Below are 19,090 nucleotides of genomic sequence, written 5' to 3'. Positions count from 1 at the left end.
GTTTAGTTCAGCTCTAATAAGTTTAGTTTAGTTCAGTTCGATTCAATTCAGTTTAGATCAGTTCAGTAAATCAGAACAGACCCTTAAAAAAACACAAGTAATAATTATTTGCTACAAATAAAAGTGTAACACTTGAAAAAAATAATCCGTAATTACTAAGTGTGACACTTATAAAAAAAAAAAGAGAGAGAGAACAAAACGAATATGTTTATGTTTTTACTCACTTGTATAGTTGTATAAATTGAAAATGAATCTGATGCGAGAGCTTCAAAAACCACGTTCTTAGTTCATTCTTATAAGTTAATTTCCTTTCTTGGGTAATTCTTGATGATTTTCTTGGAGGTTCTTGGACACAGTGGTGGATCTAGCGGGGGTTCAGGGGTTCAACTGAACCCCGTTAGATCCGGGAAAAAAATAGAAAAGTTATTAAAAACAAAGAAAAAATCTATAAATAAAATATTTGAAACAAATATTTACTATGTCAGGCGCAAGTTTAGCTGGTTTAGTAACGCTGAAATTTGGTCAATAGTTCACGGGTTCGACTCCCAGGACGCGCAATTTTACATTTTTTTTTTCTTTTTTTTTCTCCCCTTTTTTTCTTGTAATTTTCGTTCTTTGTTCCCTTTCTTTTCTCAATTCTCATAAACTGCTAAAACCCTAACTTTCTTTCTCCATTTAATCTCAGTTCTCTGGTCGCCTCACCGAGACATGCATGTCGCCATTGCTCATTGACGAGGCCATGAGGGCGACGCCGTTGATTTGCTGCTACCCTGCGTTGAACTCGAGGTAACTTTCTCTCACTTACTCACAGTTTTTTCTTTTCAATTTCTGTTTTGAGTTTAATATCTATCATAATATGTTGATTCACTTGAATACTTGATTGTTAAATGAATTATGAATTAATGTGCAGTAGATGTAGTGCTAATCAATTTTATTAAAATTATTGTAGTGTACTAGCGTGTGACATGAAAAGTTTGGAGCATTTTTGGAACAAATCTCAAAAATCATCAAACTTTTCCTCTCCAAACTTAAACCTATTAGTGAAGACATAGAGGGTGAAGAAGATATCGAGTCACCTAATGTCATTCAACCTCCACTTGAAAGCAATCCACAGGCACATGGAACAAGTACTTCAAATGTTGGTGTTGAGGATTACGTATACGATGTTGAACTTCTTCCACATGATCCCGGAAAAAGAACTCCAATCTTGGGTTACCCTTCTAATGATATCAAGATGCCGTGAGGAGAGGAAATATTGCCAAGAAACGTTGTGACCCACGCACTCATAATTTCCCTTAACGATCAATTGGAGGTATGCGTCGCTTTAATGTTGATTGGTTTGATAAGTATGAGTGGCTTGAATATAGTGTTGAGAAAGATGCGGCCTTTTGTTTTGTGTGCTACTTGTTTAAGGACAAAACTACATCTCCGGGTGGTGATACTCTTGTAAATGGGGGATTTAGGGGTTGGAATAAAATTGAAAGATTTGATAGACATGTTGGTGGTGTTGGTAGTGCTCATAATCAAGCTCAAGAGAAATATAATAACTACATAAAACCAAAACCATCAATCATAGAAGCTTTTAGTACATACACATCAGAGGCTAGAATTCTTTACAAAAGACGCTTAACATACTCACTCAAATGTGTTTAGTTTCTTTTGAATCAAGGTTTAGCTTTTCGGGGACATGATGAAAGTGAGGATTCAAGTAATAGAGGGAACTTTCTAGCCCTTTTAGAATGGATTGCTAATAATAATGATGATATAAAGCAGGTTGTATTAACTAGTGCTCCCGAAAACAATCAAATGTTTCCTCCATCCAACCAAAAAGACCTTATAAACTCTTGTGCCAAAGAGACCACTAGGCTACTTATAGAAGATCTTAATGTTGACTACTTTGGTATACTAGCTGACGAGTCTAGTGATGTGTCTCAAAAAGAACAAATGGCCCTTTGTTTGCGTTATGTGAATAAAAAACGTGGGATAGGTGAAAGGTTTCTTGGAATTGTACATGTTGGGGATACCACTGCTTTAACATTAAAACTTGCAATTGAAACTTTGCTTATGGAGCATTCATTGAGTTTGTCTAGAGTTCGTGGACAATGTTATGACGAGGCTAGTATTATGAGGGGTGAGATAAATGGTCTAAAAACTTTGGTCATGAATGATACGAAAGAAGCTTATTATGTTCATTGTTTTGCTCATCAACTTCAATTGACTCTTGTTGCTGTTGCTAAAGAAAATGATTATTGTATTTGGCTTTTTGAACAACTTGCAATGTGTTGAATGTGATTGGAGTATCTTGTAAGCGAAGGGAAATGATCAGAGAAACTCAATCTCAAGAAGTGCTTGAAGCATTAGATTTAGGTGAAATTGAAAGTGGACAAGGGTTAAACCAAGAGATGGGTTTGGGTAGGCCGGGTGATACTCGTTGGGGATCACATTATAAAACTATTGCGAATGTCACTTCATTATATTCTACCACTGTTATGGTTTTTGAAAAGATTGGAGCAAATAAGATTTACAAAGAGGATCGTGTCAAAGCTATCACTATTATGGATACATTTGAGTCATTTGAGTTCATATTCATGATACACTTGATGTCCGAAATTTTTAAGATAACTGATGAATTGTGTCAAGCTTTGCAAAGGGGGGATCAAGATATTGTTAATGCCATGTCATTTGTTACCTTGACCAAAGAGGGAAATTTTGTGAACAACTACCATTTAAATAATCACTTTTGAAAACAATTACCATTTAAAATTTTCTTTTGAAAAAACTACCACAAAAACACAAAAAGTTTGAGTAGCACTACCACAATTTTTTTCGGAAAGAATCTCCGTTTTGGGGACATATTTTATAAAATTTCCCTTAAAAAATCCAAATTAAATGACAATATTGCACTACATTAACCCTTAATTGGATTATTCACTTCAATTGCCCCAAATCATCCAATTTTGTAAAGCCCTTAATTTAAGTTCTTGACCATAAACCCTAATTTTAAGATTTAAGTGAGAATTTAAATAAACTATAATGCAAAATTAATTATGATTGACCTATAATTGTGTTCTACTATCGAAATCTCTTGTTTCCTATACCACAATTGATTGAAATTTTATTAACTAAGCTATCTCAACCGGAAATTCTTGCCGGAAATTTAAACGTGGTAGTGCTACTCAAAGTTTTCTTGACTTTGTGGTAATTTTTTTAAAAGAAAATTTTAAATGGTAGTTATTCTCAAAAGAGGTCATTTAAATGGTAGTTGTTCGCAAAATTTCCACCAAAGAGAGGTTACAAAAGATGAGGGAACATGGGTGGGATGACATTTTAAATCTTGTCACTTGTTTTTGTGTTTAAACATAACATTGATGTTCCTGGTATGAGTGATTTGTATGTTCCCCGTGGGAGATCAAAGCGCTTCTTTGCTATAGTTCAAAATCTTCATCGCTTTCGAATTGAGATGTTTTTAAGTGTTATCGATTTACAACTTCAAGAGCTTAATAATAGATTTGATGAGGCATACATGGAGTTGCTTGTTTGTATGGCTTGGTTGAATCCTATCAATTCATTTGCTGCATTTGATAAGAAAAAGTTGATGAGACTTGTCGAGTTTTACCCGAAAGAGTTTCCAAGTAATGATATGACAATGACAACACTTCGTCATGAACTCGAGTTTTTTATTGATGACATGCGGAAAGATGAGAGGTTCAACAACTTGAAGAATATTAATGAGCTTTCTATGATGCTAGTTGAAACAAATAAACATTGTTCTTACAAAATAGTTTATTTGATTGTTCGATTAGTATTAATCCTTTCGGTGGCAACTGCAAGTGTGGAAAGGGTGTTTTCTTCGATGACTTATGTGAAGAACAAGTTGAGAAATAGTATGGGTGATCAACTAATGAATGATTGTTTAGTCACGTTTCTTGAAAGAGATCTTTTTGCTAATGTTAGTGACAATGTCGTATTGGAACTTTTTCCAAAGTATGAAAACTCGAAGAATGCTTTTGTAATTTGCATCTTTTTTATGTATTGTATTTTGACATTTAATTGAAGTTATGTATTGTTGTATCGGATCATTTTATTTTGCAATTTTATTGAAATTCGGACTTATTTTTTTGTTTAATTGTGTATTGGTATTTATTTGAACACTCTATTTTATACTTGAATACCCGATTTATATCCGTGCATTTGGATATCGGGTATTTGATAAAGTTCGAACCCCCTAGGTCCTGCTTGGACAGTTTAAGTAAAGAGACCTTGTTTCAAGCGCATTTGTTAAATTATTCCATGAAAGTTCTACCTTTCACTTTAAAGGGTTTCTTCTTGGTTCAAACACATAATTTTGGTCAGAGACAGATCTAGAAAAAACATTTAACGGGGTCAAAATACATTTAATATATTTTAATGGGGTCATTTGATATAAATACAAGTAATTTTTATAGTAAAAAAATTAATTTTATTAGCGAAAATTCTTTTTTCTCAAGCTCAAGTGGGGTCAAGGAACCCCACAAAAATGGCTTCCATCCGCCACTGATTTAGGTATAAGGTATGAGTTTAGAATGGTTTAAACTCATACCTTATGTTTATTTATGATTTTAAGAGTTTCAAACCCATATCTCAAACCCCCAAGCTATGGGGTTTAGAAACCTTGGAGGGGGGGAGGGGGGGAGGGGGGATGGGGAAAGGTGAGTTTCACTTATTCTCATAATCTACCAAACATATGGTATTAAGAATCAAGTTCCAAACCCATACCACTATGGTATCATTCCTACTTCCAACCCTATACCAGTTTGTGAACCAAACGCCCCCTAAGATCTTTAAAGTTTCTTTAACAAGGTACTTTCAACAACAATCATACTTCCTCTGTTTTTTTTAGTTGACATCTTTCTATTATCACGCTTACCAACGCATGTTTTTAACGAGTAATATCTCGAATTATCAACATTGTAAAATTATAAAGAGTGAAATTTAATAAAATATACATTAAAGCAATTCAAACAAGATCCCACATGATTACATGAATATGTTTTATCGTATTTATAAACTACAAAAGCGAATCAAAGTGTGTTATGTGCATAGTGTAAAATCAAACGATATCAACTAAATAAATCACCGAAAATATATGACCACCTACTCCCCATATACACGTGTATGTATGGATCGTCACGTTGCCATTGAAGAAGCAAGACATGGCAAAAAACACAAACAAATACAAATCAACGAAAAGTAAGTATGCTCACAAACTAAAAGAGCTTAACTAGATAATAATATAGGACATGTGAAATATTAATAAGTTTAGACTTGTTTAAAAACGGAATACTTCCATTAGAATCACTTACTAATTAGGAAAAATTCACATCAATAATTCAAACCATAATCACTCATTCCTTATTAATCTCAACTACAGTTTTTTATGAGTATGATCTAAACTAAAGAGAAACAATTTTCAAGCATCTACAAATAAATACTCCGTAAAAGAGAGACAAAACTTCTCACAATCAACTAGACCACTTTTCAAAGCTGCTGCAGCTACATTGGGAGGCAATTCTGCCCCCTTGTTGCAGCATTCTATTACAAGTATACAAGACCTGGTAGTTGAAGAATCAATATTATGATTGAAAGAAATCAATGCAAACACAGCAAGTGCACAAAATGCAAACTAATGTTCAATTGATCAGCAATGCAAACAAGCAGACAATATATAATTTAGTAGATATAGTATTCCATTTTGCTCCGGAGAATCAACTTGGTTCAGAGACCCGACTCCTGCAGCCCATCTGTTCAAGTAACTTTGTAATCCTCATGTGCTTAGTAGCCCATTGCTCAGCCAGCTTCTGCTCCTTAGCTTCAGCGTCTCTCCGTAGCCCAGCAAGCTGCTCCCGGTACTCTGCTTCGATTCTCTCAATGCTAGCTTTCTGCTCGTCCTTGAGAGCGTTGATCTTTGCCTCACACTCTTCCATCTTTTCCCTCTTTCGACTGGCCTTCTCTGACTCTAGTTGAAGCTCCACTCTATTTAGTCTCCATGCAGCTTCCTTCTTATGAGCTACCAGAGCACGGTGCCCTTCATCCAATTCTCTACAGCAATCCATGAGCTCCGACATGATCATCTGCTCAGGAAGTGCCCCAGGACAAGATGGCAAGCAGCCCAAAGTAAGAGGGGAGTTATCAATATTATTGGGTACTCTTTCGTGTGGAAGCCAAGCTACTGCAGTTGGGGTAGGCGGGACAATAGAAGACGAGAGACTTAAAGTAACAGAAGGAGAAGATGGCGGCCTCACTCCATTAGAGGTTGAAAGCCATGGAGGGAGCATCGTTGTGGTAGAAGTAACTGGAGGTGGAGGGGGCACAGGGGGAGGGGGGTGATCACTACTATGTAAAAAACCGCCATTGGAGGTTGCCATAAGAAAAGTTGGCCCAGGGGGCGTCCGTTCTTTCACTAGCTTCTCAGCAAAAGTTTCCAAAATATGGTCGTACTTGCCCTCTTCAATTGGCTCAAAACACTTGCTTGTTTCCTTTTTAGTTCTCTCCTGCTTCTCCTTATACACCTCCCACCACTTGCCTAATCTTTTAGCAGTACGGCCTGGCACCTCAGCAGCGATTTTCTTCCATTTATTCCCGTGCTTGGCTTGAAGACGAATAACAAGGCGCTGTTCCTCCTCTGTGAGTGAACCTTTCTTAATCCCGGGTTTTAGGTAATTCTTCCACCTCTCTAAACAAGACTTTGCATCCCGATCAAGGGGTGTGTTCATTCGCTGGGAGACAAGATGCCATTCTCTTGGACCATATTGCTTAACATATGCACTTAGTAACGCGTCCTCTTCAGTTGTCCAACGCTGCCTCTCCTTCATCTCGAGGTGCAAACGTCATTGCCCATAGCCTCAAACTCCTCATCATGCGCCTACATGTAATTGCATACAATCATCAACCTCGACAGCATATATATTCACCAACAATTCCAACAAAAACAAACACCAATCTAAGAGAAACAAATTTTTAGCCATACTAAAATTAACTAATGACCACATTTTTTCAGGAAGCAAGAAGTCAAAAGAATTTCATTATTACAGAAGATATTCATAGTAAACCGGTCACCATGTGATAAAATTAAGCAAAGTAAAACTCCCTAAAATTTTTTATTTTTGTGTTGAGAAAACTCCCTAACATTTTCGATTTAACAAATTCATACATTTATGTCAACAATTCCAGTAATAATAAGCATAGTTGAAGAACTAAACAGTAGCACAATATAATTCATAGTACTCAATAATGTGCTTTAATACAAGTAAACACTAAAAAGTTACATAAAACACCAATTTTCAATTACCACATTCCAATTCCAATTTATTTTATACGATGAAAACCAAAAAATATAAAAGAAATAAACAAATAAAAAAAGAACTAGTACCTTATCTACTCACCCTTGAACCCATAAATAAAAATAAAAAAAATAAAAAAAATTAAAAAAAAAAAGGAAAAATGAAAAGCGTTCTTCAACACATTAGTAACAAAATTTGACTCAATTATCACATAAATATCTTCGGTATTAATTAAGAGTATAAACGTAAATTGTACGTAGTAAAATTCTAGCTACAAAATAGCTAGTTATAATGTTTCACAACTTACAGTAATTCTAACCAATAGTTCAATTAATCTACCTCAGAAGAACCCTAAATTGACTATACTAGCAATTAAATTGACAATATAATGAAATAAAACCCTAGAATAAGCTGAAATTCAATGATTAAATAATTAATAAAAAAAAAGTTACCTAACAAGCTATTTTAATGGAGGAGAGAAGGCTGAGAAGCCGCTTGAATGAACTGAAAGTAGGGTTGAAGAGAGGAGAGAGAAAGAGGGGGGGAAAGAAGAAGGAAGAAGAGAAGATGAAATTGAGAAAAAAGCATGAGAAGAAGAGGAGAGAGAAAATGTAGTATGGCAGAAGATGAGGGTGAGTCTGAGAAGTAGTCAGTGTATGAGAGGAGTGAAAAAAGAGGGAGGAGAGAGAATGACATGACTTGACGGAGAAAACTGTTGTCATAAAACAAAAACTTTTTAAAACCCACTTACTTGCCGAGTAGTGAGTAGTGATAGACCACTATCAGGTAGGGGTTGAACCCATACCAGTTACAAATATGTAATTTCACATATTATTTTCCCATGTTGTAAAAATGTAATCTCAATTCTCTTAGGTTTTGTTTGGCTTACATACAAAATCATGGGAATTGGAAATTTCTAGGAATTGTAAAATGAATAAGTTGTTTGGTTGAATAATATTTGGTGAAATGACGGAAGTAGAACTTTTTAGGAATTTTCAATTCCCACAAATGTAGGAATTTACTTGGCTAGTCCCCCCTAGGTAAGTTGAAATTCCTATGGGAATTAATTTCCCTCATTACTAACCAAACTATTTTGAGAAATTCCCATGAATTTGATTATGGAATTTATTTCCCATATATTAGAAGTTCATGGGAATTTTCACTTCCTAGGTTTACCAAACGATCCCTTAATAACAGTATACAAATTAAGAATAACAGTATACAAACCAAGAATAACGGTATACAAACTATTAATGACAGTATAGAAATTAATAATAACTAAGCACCGACAAACAAGTACCGTCGTCAATTTCGACCGAACTCATAATGATTTCCAGCATGGATTTCACTGATTTTAATGGCTAGAGCCATAAGTTTGTGTCTCTCGTTTTTGGGTTGTTTTTTTTTTTGTGGTTTCCGGTGATTTTTAACGGAGGTAGTTGCGTGTTTTTGGATTTCGACCAAGTTAGTAGTTGGTGGGGTGGGTTTCTTGCTGTAGGAGGTGAACGTGTGGTGGGCGAAGGTTTGGGAAAAGAACAAAAAAATATCTTATATTGTGGTATTGGGTAGTATTACCCATACCTGGTAGTGGGTAATACTTACTCCTTACTTACCCTTGTTCCGTTTTAATTTTATCCGTTACATTGTGGACCCCTATCCCTCGTACTCTCATGCCTTATAGGTGGAGATTATTTCCCTACTTAGTCTAGCTTTCTATCTCATGGAACTTTAGGTAGTTTAGGTAGTGTTTGATAAGACTGAGCAAAAATTATTTGAAAATTCGAAAATTCAATAATCCGATTCACATTCGATTTAAAAATAATGGATAGTGTCAATTTGGGAATTCAAGTCAGGTTCGGATCCGGTCAAATTAGGTCTCGGGTCAAATTAGGATCAAGTTATCGGGTTAATCACGCCTCAGGTCAAGTTCAGGTTCGGGTCGGGTCAATTTCAGTTCAGGTTATTCCGGGTCGTTCAACCTTTCGGGGGTAGGTCAGGTTTGATTCGAGTCAAATTCAGATCTGTTTAATTTTAGGTTCGGGTTGTGTTGAGTTGGGTTTGGGCGGTTAATCGATGGTATATTTGGGTTCAGGTTAGGATTGGGTCAGATTATTATTTGGTCGGATAACCTTAAAGTTAAATCATTCTAGGTTTTGGTTCAAGTTCAGTTCAAATAAATATCGATGTGGTAAAGTTGAACCAATATAATTATGCCTTCCATAATTTGATCAAGTATTATCAATATTTTATTAAACCTATCTATGTACAAAGTAATAGAGAACACAAGGTATATAAATTTTATTAAACCTTCCATGACTCAGGTCAATAACATGTTATGTTGGGTTATAACCGTTTTCAAATTCTAATTGGATCGGGTACTAGTTTGGTTTTGGATTGTTGTTGGGTCTGATTAAATCGATTGACAGTTACTATTAGGTCGGGTGCACGTTCGGGATCAGATTATAAAGTATTGGAACAAATCGGTTGTCGCAAAAAACAGTTTTTTTTTTTTTATTTTTTAATTTCAATTGTACAACTTTAGAAAAATTAAAATAAATGTGGTCCATGATAAAATTAAACATATTCATAATCTAATTTTGATTCTAAGGTTCTTCATGAAAAATAATCCCTAATTTAATTTAATTCTTATATTAAATCATTGATCATGCAAAATTCATAATTTATATATATAGTAAAACAATCGAAATTATTCAAAAATCAAAACACAAAATCAAAATTTTAGGGTATAGGGTTTTGAAATTTTTTGGATATAGGGTTAGGGTTTTTGAAATTTTCAAGAATAATATGTAGGGAAAAATTTGGTCCTCTTTATGGATATATTTGAGTAATTAAATTACATTTACTAATTTTATATGTTAAATCACATTTAAAATAATAATTGACTCAAATTCAAAAAAAAAAAATGATTGACGCATAATTATTTTATTCTCCCTCTTAATTGAATTAAAATTGTGGACATCAAAGAATTATGATCAATAATGTACGTAAATATTAATGCAAGAGGCTAACTGATACCCCTGTAGGCCGGACTTTAGATACTATGAGCGACATCGCATGAATCATATTCATAAGCATCTATACAATATCTTTGCACAAAACATAAGAACACATAATTGTACCTTTGAAGCGTGATTCCACGAGTGATCGAGCAAGAATAGTAAGGAGAACGAGAACCCTAAACGTGATTCCTCTACTTGGTTGATGGGCAAGGACTGAACCTCCACTAATGCTAGTTAGTTAGGTACGAACACTTCGAGCCACCTTCTACGAAGAGGAGAAGAAACAATCAAGCCACGAACCACCACCGTGCGTCTACTTGGGGCAGTTGTATGTACTGTACGGACTAAGGGGAGAGATAGAGAGGCATGTGAGAGAGAGGTGGAGGGAGTTTGGTTGCTCACTTCACAATGTACTGCTTAGGTTTATTGTGACTTATATCCTTAACCTAGGCAAGGCCTCTATTTGTATATTTCATATATAATTAGAGTTCATGTGAAGCCCAAACTCCTAACCCCATCCAAACAATTATAGCATTACTACTTATTTGGCTTCTCATGAGGCCCATGAATGAGCTTCATACTTTGTTCAATCCGTAAACCTTGTGTGTGACCTCATAAGATCCATTCTATTGGGCTTTAGACTATTTGACTAGCCTAAAGATCATTAATCATACCTAGCAACAAACAATGACGAGCCAAAAGAATGAATTTATTATCTCCATAATATTGATCCATGATATATCTAGTAATTGCACTTGACGAAAACATAAATCATTCAATACTAACTTGAGGGATATTCACACTTAGGAGGAAAGTGATTTAAGGAAAGTCATTTTCCATACATTGAAATCTATCTTGGAATTTATTATTTATGGAAATTGTTATTGGACTTATATTTTGAAAAGTGTTACTCCGTATATTTTTGGTAAGTATAGTATAAGTGTGGAAGTTTTGGAAAGTAATATAATTTGAAAAAATGGAAGTTTTTGTAGTTTCTAATAATAAATTATTTTTTGAAAGTTTAATTTACTTAAATCATGGATTCTACATTAAATATCCAAAGCTTGTTTAATTAAATAAAAAGAGTTTACATATCTTGCACTTGGATGTACTTAAGTTTAATTTTCTAACTCATACTTTCTATTTTGTTTTAATTTACCTTGTTTGCCATATTTGGTAAGTAATCTTGATTTCAGTGTGGATTCTACATGTATTGGGATTTTGGGTTGATTCACATATATTAAGTTTATTTAAGAGTTTTAGTTATTTCATGTTAAGTACTTAGTAACAATCACTACCACAAAATAGGGAATACATAACGCACAATAGAGAGCGGTCAAGTTAGTTAGGCGATCTCTTGAATTCTATAGAACGCCTATGTAAGATGTGCGCTTTGTATGTTAAAAGCTATAGAGCGCCTACATTAGTTAACCGTTCTATTTGATATTTTATATTTATATAAAACATGTGACTTTAGATATACATCGCCTTTCTTAGTTATGCGACCTATATGGTTTTAGCATAATTTTAAAGAATAAAGATTAAATAATAACCTAACCCTATGATGCCTTTCCTCAACCAGCCGCCCTCTCCTCTCTTCTACTCTCATATACTCTTTCTCTCTCCTCACCTCTCCTCTCCTTAAGGCCAGAAAACTTGTTTTTTTTTCCAGTTTTAAAATCAAAACAAATGCATATCATTTTAATTATTTCCCTCAAATTTATAAAAAATTAGATTTGATTGCGGTTTAATCTAAATGAAATCATGAATACTTTTGTACTACCCTTTTTCTCTTCTCTATCTTTCTCTATAGTTGAATCAGTTTTAACTAATGATGCTCCCCTGCAACGCCCTCGAGGATCGTGCCAGAGAAGCCGCGCGGAGTTAGAGAGATAGCCGTCGTTTGATCTTAATGCGTTGAAATTAGGTGTTGCTGCTATAAAACAAATTGTGAAGATGTGAAGTCTTAAGATTCATAAAGGTATAAGAAGATTAATCTCGTTTGTGTTTGAATTTCAATGTGCAAATATATTTGTTTTTTGGTTTTTTATAAGTTGGTATGAATTTTTTGGCTTTTCTTTTCGATCAGTTCTTGATTTATACTTCTCAATTATTAGATCTGTGGGTGTTTAGTTTTCATGGTATAATTTCTGATTTTCTCTTTTATCAATTGATTTTCATGTTACAATATCTGATTTTCATGATTTATCAATTTATTTGCATGTTCTAGTTTTAATTTTCATCTTTTATCAATGGATTTTCATATTATGATTCTGGTTTTCATCTTTCATCAATTGATTTTTATGTTATAATTTGGATTAATTTCTAATTTTTATCTTAAAATTTGTGGGTGTTTGGTCAGCTTCTCTATTTTTGTGCGCTATTCTTGCTACGATGGTGAGGTTGGTGGAGACGTTGCTGGTGGAAGAGTTGTCGTTGAGTTTCTGGTCGGTGCACTTCTAAAGTGTTAGCTAATCAATGGTTTTTTTTTTTGAAGGAATTTAATCAGTAGTATTACATACACAGTTGTAATTGTAAATTTTTTTTAAGGAATTTTGTTATTGTAATTGAAATACAGAGTTTTGTATTTTAATTTTTTCGGAGTTTATTTTATTATGTACAGTACGATTTATTATTATTATTATTATTATTATTATTATTATTATTATTATTAAAATAATAGTAATAATAATAATAATAATAGTAATAATAATATTTTTTTTATTAAAAAAAGTGAGGAATAGAGAGCGCCTATCTATGATAGGCGTTCTGTTTTTATGTAGCTAGAGAGCGCCTATGCGAAGATGGGCGCTCTATTTTCCTAGTTTTTTATTAATTTTTTATATAAAATATGGAGCGCCTATCTTAGATAGGCGCTCTGTATTGTGTTAGATATAGATCGCCTCAAAGAGGCGTTCTATAGACTTTATAGGGCACCCCCTCAGAGGAGCGCCCTACAGGCGATCTATATTAGTTGTTTTAGGCGCTCTCTATTCCCTATTTTGTGGTAGTGAATGATTGGTTTGATTTTAATTAATAATAAATTCAGTTTTATTCCGCTACCAAGTTTAGTAGTTTTAGAGTAGCTTTACGTAATCATGTGGCGGCATACGCCCAAGTTTTTACTACTTTTGTAAAGAGGAATATGGGAGTGTTACAAATTCATTAGCCAAAGTCATTTTCTTAATCAATAATTGAAGAAAGAGAGTCAAGGACTTGTGTTGGGAGGCAAAACTTTTATTTAATTATCGATAGGTTGATTATGTTAGTCTGTGTTTTCCTATTGGTGTATATAAGTACTTAGCTTTTGCTGATTCATACTCTGTTGTTTGTGTTTGGCTTTGTCTTTATCTTAGCAATGTGATAACCCAATATGGTGATCAGTAGGACAAAATTAAGATAAGCTATAGGTAGGTAGAGCATGAAGAGCATATCGCTCGCGATAAGTGCCGAGGACTATTGTAGACACCTGATTGTGTCTTCCCAAAAACCTGACCCATTGATGAGTACATTTTGCGTCATTGATTATCGAGCAAGGTGAAATGTTGAAGAGTCTCGTAAATTTCCCTTTTCTAAAATGTTTTAAATCAAAATAATTCATTTTGTGTCCTTAAAATCGTTCATTTCATATCCTATCAATAACTATATACTAAAAGACACACCAGCAATGACACGTGTCATTTTCTGGTGTGTCCTTAGTATTTTTTTTTCTAAAAAATAAATTAGAATAATTTATTTAAGGAAGTTATTCAAAAAAGGTTCGTATTTGTCAACCATATATATTATCAATGATATTTACCTTTAATTTACTGACACACAATTAGCAATAGAATAATAAGGAAATAAATAATATTTTTTAAGAGGATGTAATTTTGGTAGAATATTTTATATAAATATAATCTAAATTAAATATTAATAAACATTTTACAAATTTTCCATGTATACATTTTTATTTTTATTTTTAGAAATCACTATACTATATGAATGGAGATATTTATCAAAAATATAATCCAGTTATTTAAATGGACTACACTCTTATTGTTCAAATTGTTTTTTTTAAAAAAGTTTGGGATAGTACTTTTTTTCTCTCTTCATTTTAGTAACCGAATAGTAATGTATGTAATGAATCAATCCGTCTACATTAACTAATTTCTTATGGACTATTTCTATAAACTAGAAATTAATTAAGATTATATTTTTTTTTCTCTTTTTCATAAAACATAATTTAGAGGGATAATTGATAACTTGTTATTTGATACGATTTTAGGGTGATTTTTGAACCTTGTTTACTTGATATATTAGCATTTTGGTTCACTTCTATCCTATTTTCATTCAATTTTTGTGTATCCCTTGCTTCACGGGTTTTTAGTGTTTTTGTTGAGTTTTCAGGTCCAAAAACCGATGATTTGAAGCATATGGATAACAAACCGAGGTTAGAAGCCGTGACAAAGGAGCAAAACTGAAGAGAATGTGAAGAAAAGGGCTTAGAAGACCCTGCACGGCCGTGCCATGTCCTGCACGACCGTGCAGGAGTGTCCCAGCCAAGTCAAGCCACTGCCTGATTTGGCACGGACGTGCAAGGCTTAAGCACGGAAGGCTTAAGCACGTCCGTGCAAGTCAGCCAGCACGTCCGTGCCAGAAGATGCACGGCCGTGCATCTCACTTGGCCTAAGTTGGAGCTACTGCCCGATTCTGCACGGCCGTGCTTAGGGTGGCACGTCCGTGCCACTAAGGCTGCACGTCCGTGCCACTCCTGGCACGTCCGTGCGCCCCTGTAGCCGTACCCGACTCTTGTTTTCTCCGTCTTTTTTATTTGAGGGTCATATAAATACCCCCTTTTGCTCAATTGAGCAGCATCCAAGTTTTTCAGAGCTTCCTCTTAGTTTGTAGTTGTAGAAACATAAATACTCTCAAATCATTAGTTAGATTTCAATTATTAGTTTGGAATTCTCAATCTCAATCATTGTAGAAGACAAGTTCTTCCATTGTTATTCAATTTCAAGTTTCAATTAGTAATTTCTCCAACCTTTTTCTACTTAATTTCTGATTTCATTTGCTTTTGCATGTTATTTAAATCTTCTTAAGTTCTTGGTAATTTGTTATTGGATGATAGTTATTTCAATCGTTAACCACTTTTCCCCATTATTGAAGTAGTTAGAACCCTAATTGTTGATTGCATGTTGATAAATATGAGTTGTGAGTAGTCTTCTTGCTAGGGGTTGGGTGAAGCTCAACCTTTTGGGTTAGTTATGCAAATATGGGAGAAACATTGATGTTTGTATTGCAATTAAATTGATTATATGAGATTGCTTGTTAGTTCTTCATGATAGGATTAGCTACCCTTGACTTAGGACCTTGATAGCATGATATGCCTAATTTGACATGGAAGTGTAAATTGAGTATGTCATTACTTATTGTAATTTGATTATGTATCATCTATTGCTAGACTAATGAGGAATCTAAGTTTAGTAGTGTGAGTTGTTTTGTTATTGCATGAGGTTGATTTTACATATAGTCCTTGCTATAGCTTGTCTATTTTACTCCCGTTTGCCTAATTGCCTTGGTTGAGTGGATCCCATTCCCTAGTGTCTTTAATCCATTGATTTAGAACCATAGTTTGTTTGTCTACTTGACGAACCCCTATTCACCATTGACTTCGAATTAGCTTAAGTGTTAAGATCTTTAGCAACCATATCCCGTTCCTTGTGGACCGAACTCTTACTTGTCATTATGCTTGGTTTGTAAGGTGTTTGTTAATAAATGTGTTTAATTGAGTGTGGAATGAGCGACCGTTCTAACGCTACATCAAAATGGCGCCGTTGCTGGGGAGCGGTGTTGTTGATTGCTAATTGATTACTTGAGTCTAGTTCACCATAAACCATAAAAATTTCAAAAAGAATTGTTTCTTTTTGGCTACACTTGTAGCCTTGGTACTAATTGCGTTTGTTGAGAGTGTATGCGCAGAACTCATAACAGGATCTTGGTACCTTACGATCCCGAGATTGAGCAAACTTATAGAAGGAGAAAAAGAGCCGGTTCTAGGCCGTTCAATACAACTAGAGAGACCAATTTCGAGGAGGATCGAGATCAAATGGGTGACGCGGAACCACCACCTCAAAGACCTTTAAAGGAGTTGGGAACTCCGGGAGCTTATAGAGCTTCAAGCGGCATTGCTCCACCCGTCACTCAAGCCAATGACTTCGAGATTCGACCCGCGATGATAAATTTGATTGAAAGGAGGCAATATAGTGGAGCAAAACATGAGAGCCCTCTTGCACACTTGAACGAGTTCGAGAAATATTGCAACACAATCAAGGTAAATGGGGTAACTCAAGAGTTTGTGAGACTAAAGCTATTTCCTTTTTCTTTGATAGGAAGGGCTCTTGAATGGCTTGAGAAGGAGGTGAGGCCTAACTCCTTGAGAACTTGGGACGAGGTCACCACGGCTTTCTTAGGGAGATTCTATTCTCAAAAGAAGACGGCCGAGGCAAGGGCTTTGATCCAAGGCTTCCGTCAAAGGGCTAGTGAAACCATATATGAGGCATGGGAACGATACAAAGAATATCAAAGGGAGTGTCCTCATCATGGTATTCCATCATATCAAGTGCTTCAAATTTTCTATGGGGGATTGAGCCCACAAGGAAAGACTAGCTTGGATGCGGGAGCGGGTGGCTCGATTATGAACAAAACGGAGGAGCGAGTCATCGAGATAATTGAGGATGTGGTGAGACACCACATGGATTGGCAAGAAGGAGAGAGGGAGTCTTTAAGCAAAGGAGGGAATGCGGTCTATTCCGTCGATCACCTCAACGCCATCAATAATTTGACATCTCAAATAGCCAATCTTGGCAAGGAGATGACATCTATCAAGGCAAAGCTAGAGACTTCCACTTCACAACAAGAGCATCCCTCCCAATCTAAGGGGAGAGGTATGAATTCTAACTCTTCTCCTTCTACATCTAATAACATGCCACATGGGTGTTTGTTTTGTGAAAATTGTGGGTCATATGACCATGATACCTCTTCTTGTAATTATGATTCCCAACCCCAATCCCATTATGAAGAGGGTAATGATAATGAAAATGAACAAGTCAATGCTTTGTCTTATGATAATAGACCTAGGAATGACAATCAAAGATATTTACCACGTAATCGAAGGGAACAAGGGGGAAATGCTTATAACCAAAGAGGAAATGATTATGATTACCATAACCAAAACCAATGGGGTAATAGGAACCAAAGGGACCAAAATCCCCAAGGTAACTACAACCAACAAGGTGGTTATGGTAACCATAACCATAATAATCAAGGGAATTATGGGAATCAAGGCCAATATCACCAAGGGGGGAACTCTAATAATAGGAATAATTGGAACAACAATAACAATAGAGGTTTTTCTAATCAAAATGCTTCCAATTCAAATGTGAGAGGTAATAGAGCTCCCCAAGATAACTATTATGCCCAAGCACCACCTAGTAATTCTAATCTAGAGGAAATGATGGAAAGTCAAACCAAAATGTTCAACACTTTCATGGCCACGAGTGACAAGAAGTTTAATGAAGTAATGACTCATAATAAAATGCTTGAAACTCAAATTTCACAATTGGCCAATGCTTTGAAGGAAGGGGCTAGCACTTCCAAACTTCCACCCCAAGGACTAGATCCTAAGAGGCCCGTTAATGCCATATCTACTAGGAGTGGGAAGGTGTTGAAAGAGAGTGTTCCTAAGAAAAGCAATGAGAGAACGAACATGAGTGAGCCTCCCCTTGAGAGTGATTCAGAGCAAGAAAAAGAGAAAAATCAAGAGAGTGAAAGAGAAAAAGAATGTGAAAAAGAGAATGATTTTGAAAAAGAGAGTGAAGAGAAAAAAGAAAAAGAGAGGGAAACAAAACAATTGCAAAAGCTACCATATCCTCATAAATTTGTTAGAAACAAATTAGATGTGCAATTTGGAAAGTTTCTTGAGACATTGAAGCAAATTCATCTTTCAATTCCTTTTACCGATGCTATCAAGCAAATGCCTAATTATGCTAGGTTTTTAAAAGACATTTTGAGTGGAAGGAGAAAGTGTGAATTGGTTGAAACGGTGAATCTCACCGAGAATTGTAGTGCTATTATCATTAACAAGATGCCACCCAAGTTGAAAGACCCCGGTAACTTTTCTATCCCATGTGCAATATACAAGATGCAAATTGATAATGCTTTGTGTGACCTAGGGGCTAGTGTTAGCCTAATGCCATACTCGGTATACCAAAGACTTGGGATAGGGGAACTTCTACCCACCAACATCACCCTACAATTGGCCGATCGCTCTATTAAATTCCCAAAGGGTAAGGTAGAGGATGTTCCTCTAAGGGTGGGAAAGTTTGTAATCCCGGTGGATTTTGTTGTGTTAGAGATGGAAGAAGATGTTAACATTCCAATAATTCTAGGAAGACCTTTTCTTGCTACTTCGGGTGCTTTAATAGATGTTAAAAGTGCTAAAATTTCACTAAAAGTAGGAGATGAGGTAATAGAATTTGACTTGAATGAGAGCATGAAATATCCAAGCTCTAATCTTGATAATTGCATGATGATTGATACTATTGATTCTATTGTAATTTCCATGCATGAGCACTTGCTCACTACTAATGATGCCCTTGAGAATGTCCTTTTGAACAAGGAAAAGATAGGTGACCAAAGCAAAGAGATGGCATTGTATGAGGAGATGCTTGAAGGAAGTACGGAATCAAGCGATGAGCAAGTGTGCAT

General features: G+C 35.1%; 1 protein-coding gene, 1 long non-coding RNA gene, 1 other non-coding gene and 1 pseudogene across 4 annotated transcripts; 2 read left to right on the top strand and 2 right to left on the bottom strand.

Annotated features, from left to right (window-relative positions):
- The first annotated feature begins 1,314 nt into the window (after nt 1-1,314).
- Nucleotides 1,315-4,054, top strand: LOC145596877 (uncharacterized). Its single transcript, XM_081653067.1, has 4 exons — nt 1,315-1,585; nt 1,670-2,187; nt 2,274-2,711; nt 3,362-4,054. Exons 1-4 carry the CDS (start codon nt 1,315-1,317, stop codon nt 4,052-4,054), a joined length of 1,920 nt encoding a protein of 639 aa, XP_081509193.1.
- A 1,544-nt stretch (nt 4,055-5,598) lies between these two features.
- LOC145597591 (transcription factor AS1 pseudogene) lies at nt 5,599-8,057 on the bottom strand (annotated as a pseudogene). The gene is made up of 2 exons (XR_014103376.1): nt 7,772-8,057; nt 5,599-6,901 (listed from the first exon to the last, which is right to left on the bottom strand). The product of XR_014103376.1 is annotated as a transcription factor AS1 pseudogene (transcript).
- Nucleotides 8,058-11,912: 3,855 nt separating this feature from the next.
- LOC145599426 (uncharacterized) lies at nt 11,913-12,906 on the top strand. The gene is made up of 2 exons (XR_014103750.1): nt 11,913-12,320; nt 12,702-12,906. It is a non-coding gene; the product is annotated as an uncharacterized LOC145599426 (long non-coding RNA).
- Nucleotides 12,907-16,824: 3,918 nt separating this feature from the next.
- On the bottom strand, nt 16,825-16,930 carry LOC145599893 (small nucleolar RNA R71). Its single transcript, XR_014104143.1, has one exon. It is a non-coding gene; the product is annotated as a small nucleolar RNA R71 (small nucleolar RNA).
- Between the last annotated feature and the right edge of the window lie 2,160 nt (nt 16,931-19,090).

This window comes from Chenopodium album, chromosome 20, assembly GCF_948465745.1.
Source record: "Chenopodium album chromosome 20, dcCheAlbu1.1, whole genome shotgun sequence".
Classification (NCBI taxonomy): Eukaryota; Viridiplantae; Streptophyta; class Magnoliopsida; order Caryophyllales; family Amaranthaceae; genus Chenopodium; species Chenopodium album.
The sequence above is the reverse complement of the archived record's forward strand: the minus strand, read 5'-3'. Positions and strand labels throughout refer to the sequence as shown.